Raw genomic sequence first — 25,284 nt, 5'->3', positions numbered from 1 at the left:
AAGCTATCAGCATAGGTAGGAGAAAAAAAAACTGCTCTTGCAAGAGTCAGTGTTAGCAATTGTTTCACGTTGAGCCCATGACCTCACCTACTGATCCGTGAGTAGTTGGATAGCCCTTAAACTACCAATGATTAGATAGGGAAAAAATACAGAGAGAGAAAGAGAGAGGGAGAGGGTATGCTTTATTGAGCACAAAATAAATAAAAATTCAAAACATTAAATACAACAAAAAAGCTAAAAGCGATCTCTTCCAGACAACCAGCAGTTGGACAAGAATCACTTTAGGAAACAAATTACAAACCACACTTGCGCGTGACGCACAAAGATCTTCTACCACGGTAATATAATGACATAAACAGTTATTTCTTCACATCACATTACATATTATATTCTTTCGGTATCATAATATTGTATTCAAACATACAATAGTTTATTAAATATTTTGTAAATTCGACCACGCGGCCGCAGGAGAGTGCGTATTCATGACAGTTGCGTTATCCGGTTGTGTTTTGATGACTTGTTTATTTATTGTACTTCTCGAGATGATTTTGTGAGTTTCACATTTATATGCGTGAATCAATTTATCAATAGCTTGTTTGAGGTGAGTGAATAAAGATATCTTAATAGTACTAGGACTATCCTATGTTACGAATTGACAGTAAAATTACAGGATTTTTTAAATTTATTTTCTTATTAACATCACGGAAATCTATACTAATATATAAATCTACAGTGGTTTTTACGGATGTTCCGTTATAACCACTGAACCGTGCATTCGATTGACTTGAAACTTGGTATCCATGTAGAAAATACATGTACTTAATGGATAGGCTAATATTTATATGAATGTTGGACTCCCTACACAAGTTGCAGGGGCGTTAATGATAAGTATCTTTGTGGGGGTGAGAAATAATAATGTTAATTTTAAATGCCCAGCAAAGCGGACGGGTACAGCTAATTATTATATATCAGCGAACTTAATGCTTAAAGCTTTCTCTACAAGTCGTTCAAGGGCAATTTAGAAAGGAATGTCATCCACTGAAGGTGCATTCATTGAATAATTAAATGTAAATAGATGCTAATTATACAATATGTTAACTACGCTTCATAAGCTTTTTTTTATTGCTTAGATGGGTAGACGAGCTCACAGCCCACCTGGTGTTAAGTGGTCACTGGAGCCCACAGACAGCTACAACGTAAATGCGCCACCCACCTTGAGATATAAGTTCTAAGGTCTCAGTATAGTTACAACGGCTACCCCAAATCGAAACGCATTACGGCTTCACGGCAGAAATACGCGAGGTGGTGGTACCTACCCGTGCGGACTCACAAGAGGTCCTACCATCAGTAATTACGCAAATTACAATTTTGCAGGTTTTGATTTTTATTACACGATGTTATTCCTTCATCGTAAAAGTCAATCGTGATCTTTTGTTAAGTACGTATTTCATTAGAAAAATTAGTACCCGCCTGTGGGATTCGAACACCGGTGCATCGCTATAGATACGAATGCACCGGACGTCTTATCCTTTAGGCCACGACGACTTCAAATTAGATTCACTACTGAGTAAGTTCGACGGGAGCTTTCTGTCGAACCTCCTTGAAGGCTTGGGCTTCTCCGAATTAAGGCTCTGCAATACTCCGGAAGCAACAGAAAAATTGCGTACAGTCGTAACGCTTGCGTTTTTTACAAATCGTACTCCGCAATCAAATAAAACAATTGAAAACGATTATAACACAAATGTCAAATGTGATGACCCTAAATTTTTATGTGAAATTAAAAAAAAAAACACATGCACTAACTATTCTAAACTATTACAATTAATCGTATTGCAAACAATAGAAACCTTGGACGCGTAATTAAAAAAATAAATAATAGTTTAAAAAAACTAACAAAATACGCTTTTATAGAAAATTCGACTAAAAAATATAAAATAAATTGGTGCTTTTCAGGATATTATCAAAATAACCCTTCTACTCATATCTGTTCATAAAATATTTATAACTACTGATACCATGCATCCCACGCTTTTTTTTTTACAATAAAATCATTTTTCTTACACTATTTTTAATTCAAATTTATTAAAATTGATTTTCTATTTTTTAGTTGGATTTTCTAAAAAAGCGTATTTTGTTAGTTTTTTTAAACTATTAATTATTTTTCATTTTTTGGTTGTATTTAAATTTTTCCAATTACTTTTTTTCAAATTTTATTTTTAAATATTGAATTGTCATCGGTCCTTAATAAGTATACCAAATTTCGAGTTAATCCGACGTTTTGAAGGGGGTCAAAATCATGTTCAAAGATTCCGTTACAAACATACACACACGTCTGAAACTAATAAAAGCGTATTAAAAATATATTTACGGCTCAATCTCCCGTTTTTTTATAGTCATTTCATAACAAGCGTGGGTAGGCTTCCCACAAGATGGACCGAAGGCCTATTGAGGTTCACGAGGATCCGCTGGATGCAGGTAGCGCAGGACTTTGTGGCGAGACTTGGAGGGGGCCTATGTAGACAAACAAACAACATTATTTACCGACTGTCCGAATAAGTTTGGTATTTGAAAATCTAAATACTAATGTAAATGTTTGTGATAAAATTAAATTCATATACCAAATAAATAAATAGTCTAAAAGAACAAAAAAAGTACGCTTTTATAGAAAATCCCACTACTAACAAATAGAAAATAAATCTTAATAAATTTGATTTAAATAAAATTGTAAGAAAAAATGATTTTATTTTAAATAAAAGTGTGGGGTGCATGGTATCAGTAGTTATAAATATTTTATGAACAGATATGAGTAGAAGGGTTATTTTGATAATATCCTGAAAAGCATTAAGATCTCAAGTATAGTTACAACAGCTGCCCCAACCCTCAAACTAAAACACATTACTGCTTCACGGCAGAAATAGGCGGGTACCTACCCATGCGGACTCACAAGAGGTCCTACCACTGATTCTGATCTAGTGGTATGTGCAACGAAGCATTGCTCTTGCTGAGGAGGATCCGGGCTAATAGCAAAATAGCCAGTCGAGGAGCTCTTTAAGTAACCTCACCTATATGTCTAGTGAATTTAGAATAACCCCCTCCAAGTTACTCGCATAGGTAGGCACCAAAAACCATACTATTCGCTGTAATAAATTCTCCTAATACTAAAAAACACGATACTTAATACGTACTTACGATCGAAGTGGAGCAATCGTGAGAAACAAAACAATTGTAACTATATAACTATTTAAATAGAATGTATCGCGTTGCAATCACTACAAAAACTTAACGGCAATTTTTTAATTAAACCAGCTAAATTTATAAATAAAAACGAAATTAATGAATTTAATGCTATCATTTTCATATTCTTGGTAGGCAGTGGCTTAGCTCTGCCCCTGGATTTGTTGAAGTCCACGGGCGACGGTGACCACTCACCATCAGGTGGACCGTATGCTCGTCTGCCTACACGGCCTGTAAAAATAAAATAAATTAAACTTGTTCTTCTTCTTCTTCTTCCAGTGCCTCTTCAATCCTGAAGGTTGGCCGTTAGCTTTCTATATTCGTTTTTATCTGCAGCCAGCCGGAACAGCTGTTCGACGGAGGCAATACCGGTCCACTCCCGGATATTCCGGAGCCAAGATTTCTTTCTTCGCCCAGCACGTCTCTTTCCGTCCACTTTGCCCATAATTATCAACTGCAGCAGAAACTTGTTCATTTTTATAAATAAGACACGTGATACATTAGCGATTTAATTTTACTGTTTTATTGTTTCAATGAAATGTTTAAAATTGACGTCATTTGTCATAATATCGAGGGGTGAAAGGCTATATGTATTAAGCGACATCATCATTAACATATTTATTTGTAACTAGCTGACCCGGCAAACTTCGTAGTGCCTCAATCGATAAATAAAAGACCTAAACTTTTGTATAAAATAAACTTAAATCATACACATCAAAGAAAAAACAAAATTGTTATTTTTATTGAATTCCGAGAATTTTCATATTTATCGACCTTTTAAACTTTCTCTGGGCTTCCACAAATAATTCAAGACCAAAATTTGCCAAATCGGTCCAGCCGTTTTCGAGTTTTAGCGAGACTAACGAACAGCAATTCATTTTTATATATATAGAAGATTAAAGGTGCGTTTTATTTGGTATTAGCATTTATTTTATTGCTCAGATGGATGGACGAGCTTGGATGAACGGTCCACCTGATGTTAAGTAGTTACCGGAGGCCAAAGATACTTACAACGTTATTATACTAGTCACCTCGAGACATGGGTTCTAAGGTCTCAATATAGTTACAACGGCTGCCCCACCCTTCAAGCCGAAACGCATTACTACTTCACGGCAGAAATAGGCAGGGTGGTGGTACCTACCCGTGAGGACTCACAAGACGTGCTACCACCAGTTATTATTGCTGCCAACGGTTATTGCTGCCACGAAATACTACGCACAAAAGAGATTTAGATCTCCTCTCCAAATGGACAGCGGCACGTTGCGATGTCTATTTTCTCCAACGGCCACCTAACATCAGGTGTACCGTGAACTAGATGACCTGACTATACAACAACAAAATATTTTTGTTCATTTGCTTTAGATTATCTCGCAACAACTTTAACTAGGACCTTTGACTGTTATTACTGGTTCGAAATAATTGATTTAATGAAGATTTAAATATAAATACCACTGCTTATTAGTTGTAGTAGTGTTGTTAGTAGTGAGGGTTTCTCATTCAATTAGAATCTAATAATGGCACTCTGTAATAGCGTTTCAACTAATAGCGTCCGTGGTAATGGGAGAGACGGCCGGTAATGGTAATGATTGGATTGCTATACCCTTGTTCCAATCTCGCACAGGTATCAATGTTGGTGGTAGGATTTCTTATGAGGCCGCACGGGTAGGTACCACCACCCCACCTATTTCTACCGTGAAGCAATAATGCGTTTCAGTCTGAAGGGTGGCGCAGTCGTTGTAACTGTACTGAGACATTACAGCTCATATCTCAAGGTGGGTGGCGGCATTTACGTTGTAGATGTCTATGGGCTCCAGTAACCACTTAACACCAGGTGGGCTGTGAGCTCGTCCACCCATCTATGCAATTAAAAAAAATCAAAGTTATAATAACTTCGTGTCTAAAGTGTAGTTTCCAACGCTGCATCTAGTTCTGCCGCGGAGCACTGAATCCCGATTTGAAAGCGTGACAGATGTTACACAGCATAATTTGAAGTCGTCGTGGCCTAAAGGATAAGACGTCCGGTGCATTCGTGTTGAGCGATGCACCGGTGTACGAATCCGACGCTGATACCAATTTTTCTAATGAAATACGTACTCGACAAATGTGCACGATTGATTTCCACGGTGAAAGAATAACATCGTGTAATTAAAATCTAAGCAATAAAAAAAATATATAAAAAATAACCAAAAATTCAGCCTCGTGCCTTAAGGTGACGTACCATGTCTTAAGATGTCTATGGGCTCCAGTAACCACTTAACACCAGGTGGGCTGTGAGCTCGTCCACCAATCTAGGCAATAAAAATATTAGGAATAAAAAAGACTTCGCTAACCTGGTCTGCCTAACTAATCAAAAAAGCCAAAGAGTCCAGAAATAGGCAACGGCTTCGCTGTTCTAATGGCATTGCCGATGTCTCTGAACGAAGCGGATCACATTACCATTAGAAGAGCTTTAACTCGTCTCCCTAAAAAGGAAAAAAAAAGCACAACGTAAAAGCGACCCCCTGAGATTCAAGCATTGGCCATCCACGACAAATCTAGATTATTAGTTTTTGCTTAGATGGGTGTACGAGCTCACAGCCCACCTGGTGTTAAGTGGTTACTGGAGCCCATAGACATCTACGACGTAAATGCGCCACCCACCTTGAGATATAAGTTCTAAGGTCTCAAGTATAGTTACAACGGTTGCACCGGACGTCTTATCCTTTAGGCCGCGACGACTTCAGACTTGATGATAAAGTAAGGGCAAAGTGACAAAGTATGTCCTCTCTTGTGGAGCGCTGGCTACCGTCAAGGCTATTCCCACTTTGGAGATGCCATCGCAGAAACAAGACCTAGGATATGTGACGTCTGCTTGGTCTTCTCTTGTCCTGGATCCTCTCGCTGCATTATAAGCCGCAGGATGTAATATTTCTGTGGCCGCGATCTTGTATTTTACTTTTACGATTTCATTATATTGTTAATTGTGTTTATGTCTGAAATTAAACATTTTAATTATATATTTCACTACTATTATTAATCGAATTCATTTTGACATTTGCAATTTTAAAATCAAAATTATTTCTTTTATTTATATGTATTTCCTTTTTTTTCTTTCTTAAAATACGCGCGAAATTTAAAACTTCCGCGCAAAATATTATAAGAATTTCCATTTCTTACATATTTCTTAACTCAATCTGCCGACCGCTTTCTCTGACTATAAAGCACTAACATCTTATCCAGTAACGTCCAAAATACAAAAAAAAAAAAACAAATTTTGACAACCCGGAAATCCCCTCCCGGCCATCTTTACTCAACACGACGCCAGAAAATAAGATCAAGTATAAATATGTAGTGAGCTTCTCTCAAACAACAGTCGTCTCAAACGCTTTGTGACTAGCGCGTGTGTGTGTGTGCAGTGTAGTGATCGGACACGCTTAGAAAATCAAAGGTTAATATAAAAATGCAATTTTCCTCCGATTATTTTTAAACTAAATTATCCCTAGTTGCTTTTTTCAGCGGGAAACGCAATTTTTGCACGGTCGCACGTTCTTGTTGTGTTTGCGCGGGATTTGTCTAATTAATTCTCAATTCATTAGTTAGTTTTTATATTTTTGTTTTACTTGAAAATTTTACAGTACGGTGCACGATTGATATTTTTATAGAGAATAAGACAGAAAAGAAGCGTTTTCTTTTTTATTTTCGCGTGGAATATGCGTAGCCTTCGTAAAAACAATTTTAATTTGAGCTTTAACAGCAGACGGGGTTCGCTCGACTATGCTTTGCCATTACCGAAGCAATAGTTTAACACTAATGATTTGTGACTACAAGTATCCTACGTTCGGGCAGATAAATTAATAGAATTTTTTTTAACGTAACGAGAAAATTTAAAAATACTTTTTTTTTTTATTGCTTGGATGGGTGGACGAGCTCACAGCCCACCTTGTGTTAAGTGGTTACTGGAGCCCATAGACATCTACAAAGTAAATGCGCCACACACCTTGAGATATAAGTTCTAAGGTCTCAAGTTTAGTTACAACGGCTGCCCCACCCTTCAAACCGAAACGCATTACTGCTTCAGGGCAGAAATAGGCGGGGTGGTGGTACCTATCCGTGCGGACTCACCACCAGATATTGTTATTAAAGATAATATTCTCAGATATTGTTATTAAAGATAATCGTGTATCCTAAATGACCTTTGAAAATTGTACTATTCCAAGAAAAACTCGACTGAGTTAGAAATTATCGGGTTTTGTAAAAGTTATCAAACACATTTAGGATTTATTCTCTAGGTAATTGCTTTTATTTTGCAATTCGACCTTCCGAATAATATACATTCCAGCGCTTAACTAAAATAATGTTAGTGTTAATCGAATTCTTTTTAGCTTTGACGAGCTTAAAAACAAAATAGCTTTTACCAGATTCTATTACGGTATTAATTTGTTGCATTTTCAAAACAAACATAGATTTTCTAGTTGTTGTCGAGGAAATAAATTTCTTTAAATACTTCATTAGTAAATTGAACTTATAAAGAAGTCATTATTTTACATATTACTTACATATTACATATTACTATTAATAAGGCACAAATTACTGACCAAATTTATTTGTATTTCGTATTTTTTTTCTCTCTAAGCGCCTGTAATTTTTATATACACTTTGACATTGGCAAAATCAATGCCAAACGCGTTGGAGCCAAATACTTAAAAAAAAAGCACAAATTTAAGATTCTCATAGATCAATTTTGTTTTATGAAGGAAGGATTACTGGTGGCCAGGAGGCCTTTTCAGTTTCACCAGGACAGATGGACGAGCAAAGGCTCTGCCAGGAGGGGTGGGATTAGCTAACAGCTGCCCGAGCGCCTCCGAAAGAGACCTAACAGCTAAAGAGCAGACGCTTCACGAATGTACCTGAAATTGAGTTCATTACATTTGCTGTCGTACCGGAGAATGAACTATCTTGCCTACTGTTAAAATAGGTAGTAGCTGCTAATTAATAGCCAGTATACCGCCCACCTAATGATAAGTGGTTTTTGTGTCTCAGCGAAGCTGGCAAAGTCAAGGGCGCAGTCAACCCGTTGCCTAATGAATAGTACTTGGATCTTGTTTGAAGTAGGACTTATCGTAACGCCCAACAATATGGAAGCAAGTTGGAAAGCGGTTTATTCTTTCATATTTTCACTATGTTTAGTCAAATAAAATCCCCATCCACGAAAAACTGGATTAGCCCCTTAGGCGACCAGCTAATAGGTAAGGAAAAAACAAACAGGAGAACACGCCCGGGCGTCATTGTGGTTAATAAATGCGTTTTTAAACAATTCATCCGATTGCGATGAAACATGATGCATTTTCTCTTGGCTCCGGGGAAGGTACAGGCTCTCCGGTTCAGTCTTAACAGTCATCAATGATCGATAGATGGCGCGTGAGTGCTCTCAACAAATGGGTACTTGATTCAATGAACGCGATTTTTAAGAAATAAACATCTCGTATTTCCTCGCGCAATTTACTAGGTCTCTAAATTTTCACGACAGTGATTCTATAATCATTGAATGGCGTCAGGGTCTTCTCCTGTACAAGAGTAGAAATAAAAACGGTATGAGATACGAACTAGACACCGAAATCCTAAGCAGACCACGATCGGGAATCAAACTAGGAGCCCGTCATAGCCAAAGATACGAAGATAAAATACCCTCCAGACGAATTGCGAAAGGCCCACGAACCACTAAATTCATAGATCCAATTATCCATACCGTATCTATTACTCAAGGACTCAGCCATTCAATGAGCAGTAAAGGTCGTAGGGTTCAATTCAAACTGGTTTATTTGCGGACTCATTATTAATGGGGATTTGATCTGAGGATTACGGAATCTTAACCGAATAAGCGGTTTTAGGACGTTAATATCAAGGAATTCGCAAATGAGTAAAGAAAAACCGTTTTTTATTCAATTAGACCGTTTAATACAACTCATGGAAATGTCCGGTTAGAAACTCAAAAAGAGAGTTCGAGTAAACGTGAAAATGTAATTAAAAAAACAGATCTTAATAGTGTAAAGGTGATAACGTTTTTAAACGCGTGATGATGCATTTATTTATTTATTTATTGCATAGATGGGTGGATGAGTTCACAGTCCCTGGTGTTACCTGAGCCCATAGACATCTACAACGTAAATGCCGCTACCCACCTTGAGATATGAGTTCTAAGGTCTCAGTATAATTACGACGGCATCACGGCTTCGCGGCAGAAAAGGCAGGGTGGTAGTACCTACCCGTGCGGACTCACGAGAGGTCCTACCACCGGTAAATCTGATATCTGGAAATGCACTCTAGAATTCGACGGAGAAGGTTCAGCCCACCGAGTTTCTTGCTGAATCTTCTCAGTGGGTCGCGTTTCCGATCCGATAGTAGTTGCTAGGGCTAGTGTTAGAAAATTCACCAAGGTTGAGCAGGTTCACCCACCCATCAGAGCGTAACTGGAATAGCCCCTTAGTCTAATAGCGAATAGGTAGGATAAAAAAAATTGGTGGCCAAAATAGATCTATGTATATAGAACGAATTTTGGAAGAAATGGACAACGCGAACGTAAAAAGGGGAGATCATGTAAAGTATTTCCTCGGAGTATTCTACATGGAATTAATGGTACGGGATATAGAAAGACAAATTCCCTCCGTAAACCCATTGCGGTAGGGTCGACAAAAACACGAAATATTTCGCGTAAAAAACATTCATATTTACAAAACTAATTTAGTATGTATAATTACCCTTCCTTATTTCAAACCTTCTCCTTCAAACTAAGAGTGTCGGAGTTTTGAAACTGTCCCACGGCTCGCTATTGTTCTGCGCGTTGTAGTAACGCAAGACGATTGTCGCAGCGCAAGCGATGAGCTGAAATAAGTTTTGCTACATATTCTGACCTACATTAAAAAATAACGTAATATAGTTTTACGAAGGTCATCACGGGCTAACGCCATCGAAATTAATTACGAAAATATCCACAGACAGATATAATTATTTTATTATCGAGATTTTTAGCGTTACATGCACTGGCTAAGGAAAGCGAGCCACTGAAACACAGCCCACTGAGTTTGTCGCCGGATCTTCTCAGTGGGTCGCGATTCCGATCCGGCGGTAGATTCTGCGAAGCACTGCTCTGACTAGGACTAGTGTTAGCAAATTCTGTTAGGTTGAGCCCGTGAGCTCACCGACCCGTTAGGGCGTAGCTGAAATAGAGTCTTAGGCTATCAGCGAATAGGTAGTTAAAAAAAGGTCAATTTTGAATTAAATTTTCCATCGCTAAGCAAGCCACACTCTAATACTTAATACTCCGTACAAATTTCATTAGAAACAGCTCACATCATCACGATCGAAAAGCACTGAATTAAGTCCAGATCGGGATAATACTGAAAAATTGAATTTTACTCGGTTTATGAATTTTACAAGTTTACCCGGAAGCTTCTAATTCTTCTTCCTTTTAAAGAGTAAGTACTCTGTTTCAACCCCAGTAGTGGATAGACACTTTAAGAAGAAAAATGAAGAAAAAACCTTCAGGAATAGTCCTTTTTTTGTAAATAAAATATACCCTATGATCTTATCTGCACCCCTACCAATGTGTGTAGAAGAATATCGCGACGATCAGCGGAGTAGTTAAGGCATGAAAGCGCGACAAACCAACAAACAAACAAACTACCTTTCGAAATTATTATATTAAAAAGTATGTATATGAATTGAATTATAGTTGAGTAGATCAGGGCCGCATTTATCTTCTGACAATCATACGACCCACTCTTGTTAACTGACCATAAACCTATCTTTCCCCGTAAAGATTTATTTTTTAGATATCTGATATCTCATATTTAAACAAGGCCTTGTATGACTACTCCTCGTTACCTCATTTACGAATAACATCGGAAGGCAATTATGAACGCAAGGATTTTTGTGTGAACTGATAGTGTGGATGTATTTTTGAGTTAGTAGATAGACTGCAATTCGGCCTCATATGGCATTCGCATGGGCTGGGTGGCGGAATTCACGCTGTCAAGTCTACCCTCTCCGGTAGCCGCTGGAAGCCAAATGGAAATTGACTTATTTAGGCGCTAAAAATAAATTGCTGTTCGTTAGTCTCGCTAAAACTCGAGAACGGCTGGACCGATTTGGCTAATTTTGGGCTTGAATTATTAGCGGAAGTCTAGAGAAGGTTTAAAAGGTAAATAAATATGAAAATGCTCCGGAATGAAATAAAAATAACAATTTTGTTTTTCCTTTGATGTGTCCTCCGTCGGACGGATTACTTTTGTTTGTTTTAAGTTTATTTTTTACAAAAGTTTAGGTCTTTTATTTATCGGTTGAAGCACTACGAAGTCTGCCGGGTCAGCTAGTTTTAGATAAAATTGATCTAATGAAAACAAAACAAATTAAAGATGGTCACGCGTGTACAAGGCAAGTGGCCTTAATTTACACTCGTGACGGTTCGTAGTGAAGGCTGGTGAGCGGTTACCGTCCGAACGGTGAACGGTCTCGTGCTCTCGCATCGAACTTTTAAACGCGACCTATCTCTTGAAGTCAATAATTGAATACAACTCAAGATACACCGGCTGTTTCCGCATGCAACAGAATCCGTAAAAACTCTTTAATTATTGATTGTGTGCGTTTTATGAAGGCGTAGGGTTGTCACGAGTCTTTCTCACGAAATCTAGAGGGCCTGAGATGGGCGTTTTTCGACTAATCTCTTCAAGCTGTTGATAGCGACCTATCTCGTGAAGTTAATAATTGAATACCACTCCAGTTGCGCCGGCTGTTTCCATATGCTTTTGTTTTTTCCTACCTAAGCTGAGAGCCTTGAGAGGCTATATCAGCGGAACCTTAGCTAGTAGGTGAGCTCACGGGGCTCAAACCATGACGGCGTTGCTAACACGAACCCTAGCAAGAGCCGTGCTTCGCAGAATTAACCACCGCATCGGACACGCGACCCACTGAGAACATCCGACGAGAAACTTAGTGGGCTGTGTCTGAGGGTTAATTTACTCGCCGAGCCCTTCGTCGCAAGCGACGGGTTCGACGAGAACGATGACCGGTGCTTGAGGTGCCTAAAAGCAGCTTTAGTGGATCAGGAGGATCCGAAAAGACGTGTTTGGGGCGACGTCGACTGCTTTCTATTCTGTCCGCTGGATCAGGAATGTTCCATATGCAACAGAGTCCGTAAACACTGTTTAATGATTGATTGTGTACGTTTTATGAAGGCGTAGGGTTATCACGCGTCCTTCTCACGAAACCTAAAGGGCTTGACATGGGCGTTATTCGACTAGTCTCTTCAAGCTGCTGACAATCAAATCCTTGGATTTGTAGCTGAATGAGTCGTGAACCCATTGTACTACCATCGTGCGATCTAATTCTCTTGGAACCACATGTCATACCTTGAAATGGAAGTCAGCTGTTATACTAAAGTTATGAATTTTTCGACTTTTTAAAGATGTCGGCATTCGCGTGTGTTATTTCCGCAGTATTTTGCCTTTTTCAATTTGAATGCATATTGAACGGAAATAAATATAAATAAACTTTTAACGAGGCTTATGGAGAGTCCTCATCCGGCAGGGTTTGGCTGTGCTTCTGTCACTGCTGATGTCTCTAAATAACGATGACCACTCATTTTTACGTATACCATATGCTAGTCTGCCTATAAGACAATAAAGAAAGGCTCATTATTGGCAACATCTCGTATGAACCTATCCAATACGTTACGAGTAATGAATTGTTGGGTCATTTTAGACCATTTCGAATCGAATTGGCTGCGAGTCTCCACGAAGGCCATTACTAAGTTTTTTAACACTCTTTTATTACCGTGATGTGTGTGTAAGTTTGTTTGTATATAACGGAATCTTTGAACGTCACTTAAACGGACTTCAAGGCGTCGGTTTAACTTGAAAATTTGCTCACGCATCTACGATCGATGGTAGTACAATAGTTTTATAACTTCGCTTTAACATCGGGATCAGTAGAGACGGGTTGAAAAAAAAACATAAATTAATTGTTAATTCGCTTTGTTATTGAAGGGTGTTTTTTATAAGCTTTTGTTAGCTTCAGACGTATCTATGTTGTTAGTATGTAACAGAATTTTTAAACTTGATTTTGACAAAAAAAAGAATTTAAAAAATTTTATTCAACTAAAAAAGAAAAAATAGTTTTAAAAAAAACTAACAAAATACGCTTTTATAGAAAATCTAACTGAAAAATAGAAAATAAATTTTAATAAATTTGAATTTAAATTTTATGAACAGATTTGAGTAGATCGCTCGATACCAATGCACCAGACGTCTTATCCTACAGGCCAACGATGACTTCAATTAGGTTTATAGCCGTACGTACGAGTTAGGAAGTAAACATTTCCCTGTCGAATAATAATATGTTGACTTTTTCAAAGACCTAACTAAACACGGACCCTATTTAAAGCAGATACGAACTTCTAACTTCAATAACGAGAATTTTGATCATTGTTTGACAATCTGTTATTCCCAAGGACGATTCAAGTCAATCTGGTCGTTCGTAAGAGAAACAAATTAGTTAAATAAATGTACTAGTATTATATATACACTGTGTGGTCCGCACCGGTCTTAAACCAAATTCGGGTGGTTATTTAATGGAAGGAAACTTTTTTTTTTTTTTTTTGTAGTCTACGTGGCCTAACGGATAAGACGTCCGGTGCATTCGTGTTGAGCGATGCACCGGTGTTCGAATCTCAGGCGGGTACCAATTTTTCTAATGAAATACGTACTCAACAAATGTTCACGATTGATTTCCACGGTGAAGGAATAACATCGTGTAATAAAAATGAAACCCGCAAAATTATAATTTGCGTAATTACTGGTGGTAGGACCTCTTGTGAGTCCGCGCGGGTGGGTACCACCACCCTGCCTATTTCTGCCGTGAAGCAGTAATGCGTTTCGGCTTGAAGGGTGGGGCAGCCGTTGTAACTATACTTGAGACCTTAGAACTTATATCTCAAGGTGAGTGGCTCATTTACGTTGTAGATGTCTATGGGCTCCAGTAACCACTTAACATCAGGTGGGCTGTGAGCTCGTCCACCCATCTAAGCACTAAAAAAAAAAAAAAAACAATTAACGTCTTCATCGTTATCTGCTTATTGTTAGAAGTGCTTAATTAAAACGTTATATTAACAATTATTTCTCATATTTTCCAGATAAACAACCCAAGAATAATGATTGCGTCAGTGAACAAGGTAATTCGAATAGATTCCAAAGCACATTATTATCCTGAATGCTGAATTTTCAAACTAAGACAGCTCGTCTCTGCTAAAGGCTGCCTGTCTTGATTACTTCTATCCATTTCTACTTACGAGGGCGGCACTGAAAATTTCGGGAATTAACGAAGTGACACAACATTACTATTTAAAAATGTATTTATTGCTTTTCGAAGTATTCTCCGCGAAATTTGACACATTTTTCCATACGATGGAACCAATCATTGAAGCAACCATTCCATTCGGAAGTTGGGGTCTGCAAAATGGCCGTTTTGTAGGCGTCCACAGCTTCTTCAGGTGATGAAAATCTCTGTCCACGTAATTTATTCTTTATTTTAGGGAAAGTATAGAAATCATTAGGGCTTAGGTCGGGGCTGTACGGCGCATAGTCTAATAATTCTATGTTTTCTTGCTCTAAAAACTCTTTTGTTCTGTGCGCGGTGTGAGAACTCGCGTTGTCGTGATGGAGGATGATGCGGCGGTTGCAGTTCTCTTTACGGAGTTCAGAAACGACCTGTTGCAAACAAATGCTAGCATACCATTCTGCATTAACCGTTCTTTGTCCCTCAAGAGGAATAGTCGTAACATGGCCGGTTTTGGAGACAAACGTGGCCACCATTTTTTTTGCAACACTCCGTGAACGAACAATTTTTGTTGGCTTTAACTCATTTTCGAACACCCAAACTCGTGACTGGTTTTTTGTTTCGGGTTCGTACGCGTATATCCAGGATTCGTCACCTGATACAATGTTGTATACAGTATTTGAGGATCCTGCGTGGATCTTTCGAGAGTTCTGACGCACCAAGTAACGCGAGCCGCTTTTTGTTCTTCACAGAGCGAATGCGGTATCCATCGAGAAAACAACTTTTTTACACCTAATTGTTCATGCAAGATTATTTGTATTTGCCAATGTCTAAAGTTGCCTGAATTTCGCGGTATGTCACATGTCGATCTTCCTCAATCAGCTTACGCACAGCATCAACGTTTTCTTGGGTGACTGCAGTTTTTGGACGACCTTGACGGGGATCATCACTGAGCTTGACACGTCCATGTTGAAACTCAGCAAACCAGCGATAAATTGTGGTTTTGGATGGGGCTTCATCACCAAATGCAGAAATCATCCGGTCGACACACTGTTTTTGTGTTAAACCACTTCGAAAATAATAATAAATCATCGCTCTTGAATTTTCTCGAGTCAATTCCATTTTCTCAACGACTAAACAAGTTTGACAAAACCTCGTGACAAGACCGAGAATCTTTTTTTAAATAAATAAATGGTATTCGATTTTTAAAACCAAGGAGTTTTCAATTAAAAAGATTTTAATATGACAGGAACAGTGGAAATATTCCATTCCCGATACTTTTAGTGCAGCCTAGTAAAACACAAATTACAATTCTTCTAATAAACAACAAAACAATACGAACAACAACAAAAAAGAAACTAATCGCTTAGAATCTATTGTTTAAGCAATGTTTAAAACAAATTGTTTGTGTGTTAAAAATAATGGACTTTTTCACACCTATTGACCATTGTGATGGATTAAGAAAAAGATATTGATTGTTTCCATTATTTTAAGAAGGGCTTGGCTTAGCTCACAGATTTCATTAAGCCATTGACTGTCGTGTAGGTCACCGGTGCCCTACGCGGCGCACTGAATCATGTCGATTTCTGCTACTAAGCGCCTGGATTGCCTAACTTTGCCTTCTTTTGGGTTTAAAGAATATTTTAGTATTTTAGGTCTTTTAGAAATAGATGCTTCCTTTTTATTGCCCTTTTAGGCAGACGAGCATACGGCCCATCTGATGGTGAGTGGTTACTGTCGCCCCTGAACGTCAGCAATGCCAAGGACAGAGCCGAGCTGCTGCCTACCGTTAAAACAAAAAACATTCTTAAAAACTTTCGCGTTTTTAATATTAGTAGGATTCTCAGATAGGTCTCAGGATTTCAGAAGCTCAGGATCAGTTCTAAGGAGATCTCACATTTACAATACGATGGGGCATCGTTCAAACTATAATAACGTATAATTTATTATTTATTTTTTATTTATTTATTTATGTACACACAGAAAACAAGACACAGTATAGAGTAATAGGAAAATTATGTACAAAGGCACTGCTTATTTCTTTGAGAAATCTCTTCCAGCAGACCTGCGAGAGGATAATGAGAATAATAATAAAAAATATAATCTGTAATATATAATATTATCTTATAATGCGAACCGACATGATTTACGGCTTAATCTTCATACAGAAAATTATGCGATAGCACAATATTAAATGCGAAGACAAGTATTGAGAGGCAATTTAATAGTAAAGGTAGCTTTAATGATGTCTACATAACTCGGTAATATAGAAGAAAATACTATTTTACGTCCTTTGGCGAATGAAAAGAACGTAGTTTAGATATCCATCTCACCTAAAAGCCGTTTTTGAAATTGTAAATTTAAATGCAAATTGAATTGGACGTTCTCGCAATTAAAATAAACTTACATTTTTATTATAAGCCTTATTGTTCATTACTTAGAGATATTATTGAGTGAGCTAATAAGGCGTCATATTTGTTTTCAACTAAATATCGTGCCTAGTAGAAAATCTAATCAGTAACTTTAGCTCAGAAAGAACTGTATCCAACGCCCAAACTTTACAATATTTGAACAGTTTCACTTAAACGATGTAATTACTAGATTTAACTAGAAATTTGTTACTTTAAAATCATTCTATTTTATTGCTCTACATAATTTATGAGCATACACTAAAAACATCGCCTCTATACAACATTTTTCTTGGTACATTCAAACTTATATTTCTGCTACATTTATCCACAACACCGGTGTTTCCATATTGATGGATGTAACGTAAATTACAATATCAATGCTTTTCGTATGGCAACACTTCGGATTGGCCCTAGGGTCAAATCGAGTACTTAGCATACTTAATGCTACAAGCTCCACGGGCTTACGGCCTGCGATAAGGGCAAATGTATAGAATGTGGATCAGTCATTACGCTTGTTAGCGCCACGTATAATATAATACACGATGTTTTGTGTTATAAAATCAACTTACTTATTGTTAAGTTATTATAAAAACATACATTAGATGCAGATGAAGTTGTAGTTTAACCCGTTTTTTTCCCCCTGCCTATGTTGATAGCCTTGAGAGGCTATTTCAGCTTCTCCTTGACGTCTAGGTGAGCTCACGGTTTCAAACCGGGAATGTTGCTAACACTGGCCCTAGCAAGAGCTGTGCTTCGCAGAATCTACCTTCTTCTTCTTCTTCTCAGTCGTGTCACTCTTGACAGAGTGGTCGTGATCGTCATGTAGTATTGGAAGGGGCAGATTTGATGCGTCTCACGATGTCGCGCCATCTCTCCCTGCTCGAGGCCATTCTACTGCACTCATTTAGGGGACCTCACACTGCAGTTTTAATTTGGTCGGTCCATCGCATTAGTGGCGTCCCGCGCGGTCTTGTACCATCAATCTTGAATCTACAACCGGATCGAAAACGCGACCAACTGAGAAGATCCGGCGAGAAACTCAGTGGTCTTTAACCAGTCAAAGAAACATGTAACATATTTTATTTCAATGTAGTCTTTTCGTAATAATCCCAATAAAAATTTACGCGATCAATAAAAATAAGAATGCTTTGTTTTAAAAGCGTTTACGTGAAAGCTCGTCGACTTTTACGTTCCGTAATTTGACATTTTTGAAAGTTTCAATTGTTTTAAATTATTATTGCATTTACATACTTGATTGTGTAACAATAAAATGAAATAAGTGGGTAAATGTATATTACTTGCATGTCGATGGATTACGTCAATTACCTCTGTCAAATTAGAGATAATAAAAATTATATGCATTTGGACTATACTTTTTTTTATTGTTTAAGTTGTGTTAAGTGGTTACTGGAGCCCATAGACATCTAAAACGCAAATGCGCCACCCACCTTGAGATATAAGTTTTAAGGTCTCAGTATAGTTACAACGGCTGCCCCACCCTTCAAACCGAAACACATTACTGCTTCACGGCAGAAATAGGCGGGGCGGTGGTACCTACCTCTACGGACTCACAAGACGTCCTACCACCAGTAAGTCTCTTGTCCGCGTATATTAAACTAACAATCAATATTGTCACAAAATAAACACCATTTGCCTATGAAACATAGCCCACGCCACTGAATTGTGTAACAAAGTGCAAGCTGTCTTAAACTTACATTATTATCGATCGGTAGACGCCGTTAATAATTGTGTGTGTGTGTGTGTGTATGTTTTTTTTATAACTGTCATTATCGCTTATTGTAGCATAGAATAGATATTACATTATGCAGATTGTTATGTGCGTCTGTCTGGTAGAGGCGACCTTTCGAACGCTCACATTTCTAAAATCAGTGTGCTTAGTCCGGGTTTTTTAACGTTCTCGATAGCGTAAAAGTTAACTGAAATTTGTATGCAGTTGGAACAGCGCCCCTAGCGGCAAACGTAGGCAAACGTTCACAGTCCATACAAATATGAACTCACTTTTACGCTATCGAGAACTTTAAAAAACTCGCACTAAGCATACTGTACACTTGGTTGACTAATTGCCGTTATCGGATAAATGTGATAGAACCGTTTCATGATCAAGTTTTTACTCGTTTTTGTCTGTGTTATTAATTATTTACTGGCGGTAGGACCTCTTGTGAGTCCGCGCGGGTAGGTGCCTATTTTTGCCGTGAAGCAGTAATGCGTTTCGGTTTGAAGGGTGGGGTAGCCGATGTAACTATACTGAGATCTTAGAACTTATATCTCAAGGTGGGTGGCGAATTTACGTTGTAGATGTCCATGGGCTCCAGTAACCACTTAACACTAGGTGGGCTGTGAGCTCGTCCGCCCACCTAAGCAATAAAAAAAAAAAAAAATGTCGAATACTTTTCGTATATATATCTTCCAGGACGTAGCACGTACATACAAACAACAATAATACTTGGCTTAATCCGTATAGCCTAACAAAAACCGGGCTAATAACGCCTGAGACATGTGACGAATGAAACGCCCGCTTTTATAAATAATAATAATAACTGGATACAAAATCACGCACGGTCATCTGTGTGTTTAGTGCGAGTTTCTTAACGTTCTCGATAGCGTAAAAGTTAACTCAAATTTGTATGAAGTTGGAACAGCGCCCCTAGCGGCAAACGTGGGCAAACGATCCCAATTAGATTCCCTGTGTTATTAGTATCAGAGACAGATAAACATGTTTATATAAGTTTAAATATATACGTATATGGATAATAAACACCCAGACAAAGAGCATAGAAATCTGTTCATCACACGAATGTTTGCTTGATGTGGAAATCGAACCCACAACCCTCGCCGCAACGGTAAGAACCGCTAACTATTTCACCACTGAGTCTGTACTATCAATAACAGTAGCAAGAAAAATGTAAAAATAATTATGTTAAATGTACAATGAGAAATGTAACAGATTTAGACAATGTAATGCGAATGAGAAGTGAAAATGAAAATGTATCGGAAAAAAGTTAATGCAGGCAAAGAAATAAAATGTAAAATAATAAGCAGAGAAACGAAAATTATAAAAGAACGAAACACGAACCTAACATTACAAATGGTGAAAAATAAAATTGGGAAAAAACCAAAAAAGGCCTAAAAAATGTCCCTGACAATGACTCGTCAGGGGAACGCGCATAAATAAATAAATAAAAATAAAATAAAAAAAAGTGCGTGGGTACAAAGTACACATGTCAGAAGTGAAACTTTTTTGGCGAACTAATTTATAAGTCTTGCTTACATTTATAAAAATCTAAAACTTTAGATTTCCGAGACTTAGAGGAAGGGAAAAAGGAATATATGTTCCCACCAAAAGTGTGTCAAATGTCAATCTCAAACCTCAGTGTTGACAGTCACATTATGTTTAGATTTCTAAATTGTAAATTACTAATATTTTGCCAATTGAATTGACTAATTTAATTTCATGCTATCTGATTAATGTTCCAAATTCTTTTCATTTCATTTCAATTCCTATTAACATTTTTCACAAAAAAATTATAAAATATTAGGCTGTATGGTATGATACATTTGCCTTTCCAGTTGGAAAAATACAACAACTACTACTACTGACATTTGACAAGTACGTAATTTCAATAGTAGTTTGATGTCACTTCCGTTGCATACCTGCGTGACGTTCTGTAAAAATTTTACCCTCATGCGCCTAAAGAAGTATCACTTCAAAAAAACAGCAGCAAGAGTTTTTTTAAATTGCCTCCTGAAATTCCTTGCTATCCATTGCGTAGATGCGTGAGCTCTCGATTGAGCTGATTAATTTCTTCCCGTAGTCCAACACGATTACCACTGGTTTGAGATATGAGATCGTTAGTTACTGCATACTGTTAGTTACCGCATTACTGCTTCACGGCTGCCTTAGGCGGGGTGTTGGTACCATCGTAGGCTCACACAACCCACGGCTAGTAAGAATTTGTGTTATTATTAGAATTAATTTTTCTAAGCTTTAAAACATAAAAAGGAAAAAGCAAATAAATTACATTTTAACGTAGATATGTATTTATTACTTTATTTAGATTGAAATTAATGATATGAAATGACATATGTTGCATTATATTACTGATTCTTGTCTTAATTGGCCTCCTTAAATGGAGTCCGTGGGCAAAAGAGACCTTTTGTATAAAATCGTTTGTGAGTGAATTTTACAACTCACATGCATTAAAAAAATTTATCTAACTTTTTGTGCATCGAATTGCCAAATTGAATATTAAAAAAAAAACACTAAAATGGTAGTAATTTCTATAGGATAAAATAATATCGAAAGGTTAATTGGTTTAAGCGACACTTTTACAACTTTACAGGAGAGCCATTTAAAGTTTTAAATTTAGAAAAATTATCATAACAACAAGAAAACTTCTTTAGCTATTCGAATGGAGTAAACTTAATTGAAGTTCAATTAAAAACATCGAACTGTTGATGCTTTAATACCAAACAAAACGCACCTTTAATTACAAAGATAAAATTAAATGTCGCGGGTTAAGCTAAATGTCGTTTAAACTTCACTTAAACTTGCGGTAGGCAGCGGCTTGGCGCTGCCCCTGGCATTGCTGAAGTCCATGGGCGACGGTAACCACTCACCATCAGGTGGGCCGCATGCTCGTCTGCCTACAAGGGCAACACAAAAAAAAAACAAAAAAATTTAATTATAATAATAGCCAATCACTCTTCGATATAAACATCATTAACTTACTAGTGATAATATCCACTTCTGTTAAGTTCGCGTGGTGAGTTATCTGAGCTAGTAAAAAAAATGATGCTCCCATCACTAGGGGCAGAACGGGGATCTGATGACAGAAACTACTGTTCCTATTTAACCTCGTGTTTTTTAACGGCATTACATTATTACGAACGTTTTGAATATTTTAAAAAGGTAAGGGAAACAAATGTAAAAAAAACAGATTTTCCAAGTTCACCTAACTGACGTGTTTATTCGACAACTCCCGAATACCGATGAAAATATCACAATGTGGGTATGCTAAGAAAGATTTTCCAAAATTTAAATTGCAACCACATTAGAAACACCCGGATTTCAAATAAAAAAATAATCATCATAATTGGTTCCCCTTTAAAATGAAAAAAAGGCAAAATTGGCAATCTCCTTTATCAATTTCGGCTAAGAACAGTTACCAACATTACCAGATCTTAGATCGTCATTTCTAATCGATTTGGACGTGTAAATTCGTTGCGCTGTTGAGGAGATTCGCGTGCAAATACGCAGACGAAATTTGTTTACCATTTTATAATATTGTGTACTAGCTGACCCGGCAGACTTCGTAGTGCCTCAATCGATAAATAAAAGACACATCAAGGGGACACATCAAAGGAAAAACAAAATTGTTTGTTTTTATACAATTCCGACCTTTTTTATATTTTCTCACCTTTTAAACTTTCCCTGGACTTTCACGAATAATTCAAGACCAAAATTAGCCAAATCGGTCCAGCCGTTCTCGAGTTTTAGCGAGACTTTTTTTTTTTCCTACCTAATCTGATAGCCTTGAGATGTTATATCAGCGTAACCTTAACTAGTAGGTGAGCTCGCGGGACTCAAACCTGACGAAGTTGGTAACACGAACCCTAGCAAGAGCCGTGATTCGCAGAATCTACCACCGGATCGGAAACGCGACCCACTGAGAAGATCCGGCGAGAAACTCAGTGGGCACGAGACTAACGAACAACAATTCATTTTTATATACAGTCAAACCTGGATAAGCGAGAGTTCAAGGGAGCACAATCTCATTCTCGCTTATAGAGGTTTCTCACTAACCCGAGTTTCTCACTAATGCTCCCTCTGAATTTCATTTCGCGATTTTCCGGATTCAAACGCATTCACTATTCACTTAATGACAGTACTTTAATTTTCCGTTTTAACATGATGCAGACCAGAACTTTCCTTCGCAATTGATTAACGATAAACTAAGTAAGTCCGGCAAACAGGACGGTACAGAGGCACACGTGTCCATTCGGAAAGAATGCGATAAAATAACAACGTTATTTAGTTCCACGAAATAGAATAGGATCAATATTGACGAGAAAACAATTTAAAAACAAATAGAAGGAAGTTCCACAAAAGTTAAGAATGAGTCATAAAATAGTAGATGTTAAATTTGTAATTTGTTTTTTCATTTGTTCCTCCTAAATAATATCAATATAATTAAATAAAGCTCGACTGTCGCTTATAGAGGTATAGATAACTAGCAGTCTCACTTACGGAGGTCCATGAGGGAAAAACGACTCTCTCTTACAGAGGTTTCTGTTTCTCTCTAATAGAGGTTTTGGGAGCTTAAAATGACGGGTCCTGGCTATTACTCTCACTTATAGAGTTTTCTCACTTATCCAGTTCTCGCTTATCCAGGTTTGACTGTATACAGATAGATAGATAGATTAGAGATTCGTGTGTATTACGTGTCTGATCTTGAATGTTGCTGTTGCAAGGCTGTCGTCTCTGAATCGCTTCGGGCCCAGCTTCCGGCTGTGTCCGTTTCATTTCCTAAATACATCATTGTTGTACATGACTCAGGATTTCTTAAAGCATTGTCGGCGCTCGAGAATTTATCTAAAGTGTAAAGGTGAAACTCCTGTTTTTGAAGCTATACTTCTTTAGGCGCGTTATGAAAAATTGATGAGAGTGAAATTTTACGATGCGCGCGCACCGTGACACAAAATTAACAGAATGAAGTTGTCCACTAAATCGCTCATTACAATACGACCGACGTAACTTGGCGAGCCTGAATATAGCTGCAGTTGAACTTTCGCGCATGTACACTCGTAAAAAAAAGTGTTATTAGCATTCATGACAAAATTAATAATTAATATAATTCATACTAAATATTATTAAATTATTAACGTTAAATATTTATTATTAATTATTTAATATTAAAAAAAAAGAAATAAATTTAATAAAAATAAAGTATAACTTCTTACGCGCGTACATAAGTACACGCACCCTGTTTCTTAACTTTAGAAGATGTGTAGAAACGCTCAATGTCTAAACTAGCTAACCTAGACATTACAACATATTGATTAGCAATACCAAACATGAGTTACAAACTTTGCAGTAACAACTTGAGCTATGATCGACACTGGCTACTTATATTAGGTTGGCCATATGCTCATCTGCTTAATATATCAATAAAGAAAACTCTTATTAGCTTAAAAGTTGGCACAATTCTGAAACGAAGGATTATGCCGCCAAAAAAATATGAGTGGTTTTATTCTGCTTAATGTTTTTAAATCCTTTGTGTCACGAGACGTAGACATAACTAATAATAAGTTTAACAGTTTTATCTCGCGTTCTTTATTGTCATTATAAAGACTTTTTTTTTTAAATGCATATAGTCTGTGTTTAGTACAATACTCAAATATCGACCCGATCACATTAAAATATTCGAAATAAAATCGTAAAAGTAGTTTTAATAACGTGTTTAAATCGTCTAAATATAAACAAATAAGTAAACACACAAAACCTTATAAATAACAATAATGTAAAGTAAATAAAAATGCAAGAAACGAATGCCTAATTCCCACGAAATGTCATTATTGATAGTTGTATTTATAGTACGTATGCCTGGTTGCACTAACATACCTTGGTTGATTTCTCAAATCAATAAAACGGGTAATTTCATATTTAGCGCTTAGTCTGTCCTTATTTAAGACGTGTATGCAGGGAAGAACGACTATCCTACCATTAAACCAGGAATGCATGAAGGCGCAGAAACCTTTGCGTCAATCAACAATAATTCCAATTTTGAGGTTTTGTTAGGCCTTTACGAGTCACACATGCATTATAAGATTTCAAACACAAGTCTCAAAAAAATTCGTGTTAAAAGGAGTCGAAACGCCGCCAAAATTGCAACATCTATCTTCTAATGAAGTTAAATGCGTTAACTTAATAATTACACAGTACTTTAAATACATTCACAGTTTTGAGCGGGTATAATATAAAAATAATATGGAACAATTTAAAAAAAATCACGATAAATTGCATTAGAAGGTCGTGTTTTATCCTAAAAGAAATAAAGCAAACCGTGAGAAATCATCTTAACGACTTTATAATTATAGGCTTTACGACAACGATTTCTTGGTCAACGCACGTGCGTTTTTAAAAGTTCAAACTGTCAAAACATTGGCTGCCAAAATTTGACGCCATTAGCGTTTCGTAACAAATGGACATCAATTACTTCGTACATAATTACCTTGTTTACTAACCATATTTCATATTTGCATATATAGAAGCTGGAGTTAAAAACGAATTTATAATTAGACACATGAAAAC

The 25,284-nt window shown here is 37.2% G+C and overlaps 1 protein-coding gene across 3 annotated transcripts in view; it reads left to right on the top strand.

Moving 5' to 3' along the window:
- Positions 1–25,284, top strand: part of Cpr50Cb (Cuticular protein 50Cb) — a 69,824-nt gene that overhangs the window by 19,661 nt on the left and 24,879 nt on the right. For 2 of the 3 annotated variants that reach the window (XM_089738243.1, XM_089738241.1), the window contains exon 2: positions 14,399–14,437. In XM_089738243.1, the coding sequence (XP_089594369.1) occupies positions 14,399–14,437 (39 nt within the window). Of the gene's footprint in view, positions 1–6,546; positions 6,662–14,398; positions 14,438–25,284 lie in introns of those variants that run through there. The other variant, XM_089738242.1, reaches the window with a different exon arrangement.

Source organism: Bombyx mandarina, chromosome 24, assembly GCF_030267445.1.
Source record: "Bombyx mandarina strain Sakado chromosome 24, ASM3026744v2".
NCBI classification, from domain to species: domain Eukaryota; kingdom Metazoa; phylum Arthropoda; class Insecta; order Lepidoptera; family Bombycidae; genus Bombyx; species Bombyx mandarina.
The sequence above is the reverse complement of the archived record's forward strand: the minus strand, read 5'-3'. Positions and strand labels throughout refer to the sequence as shown.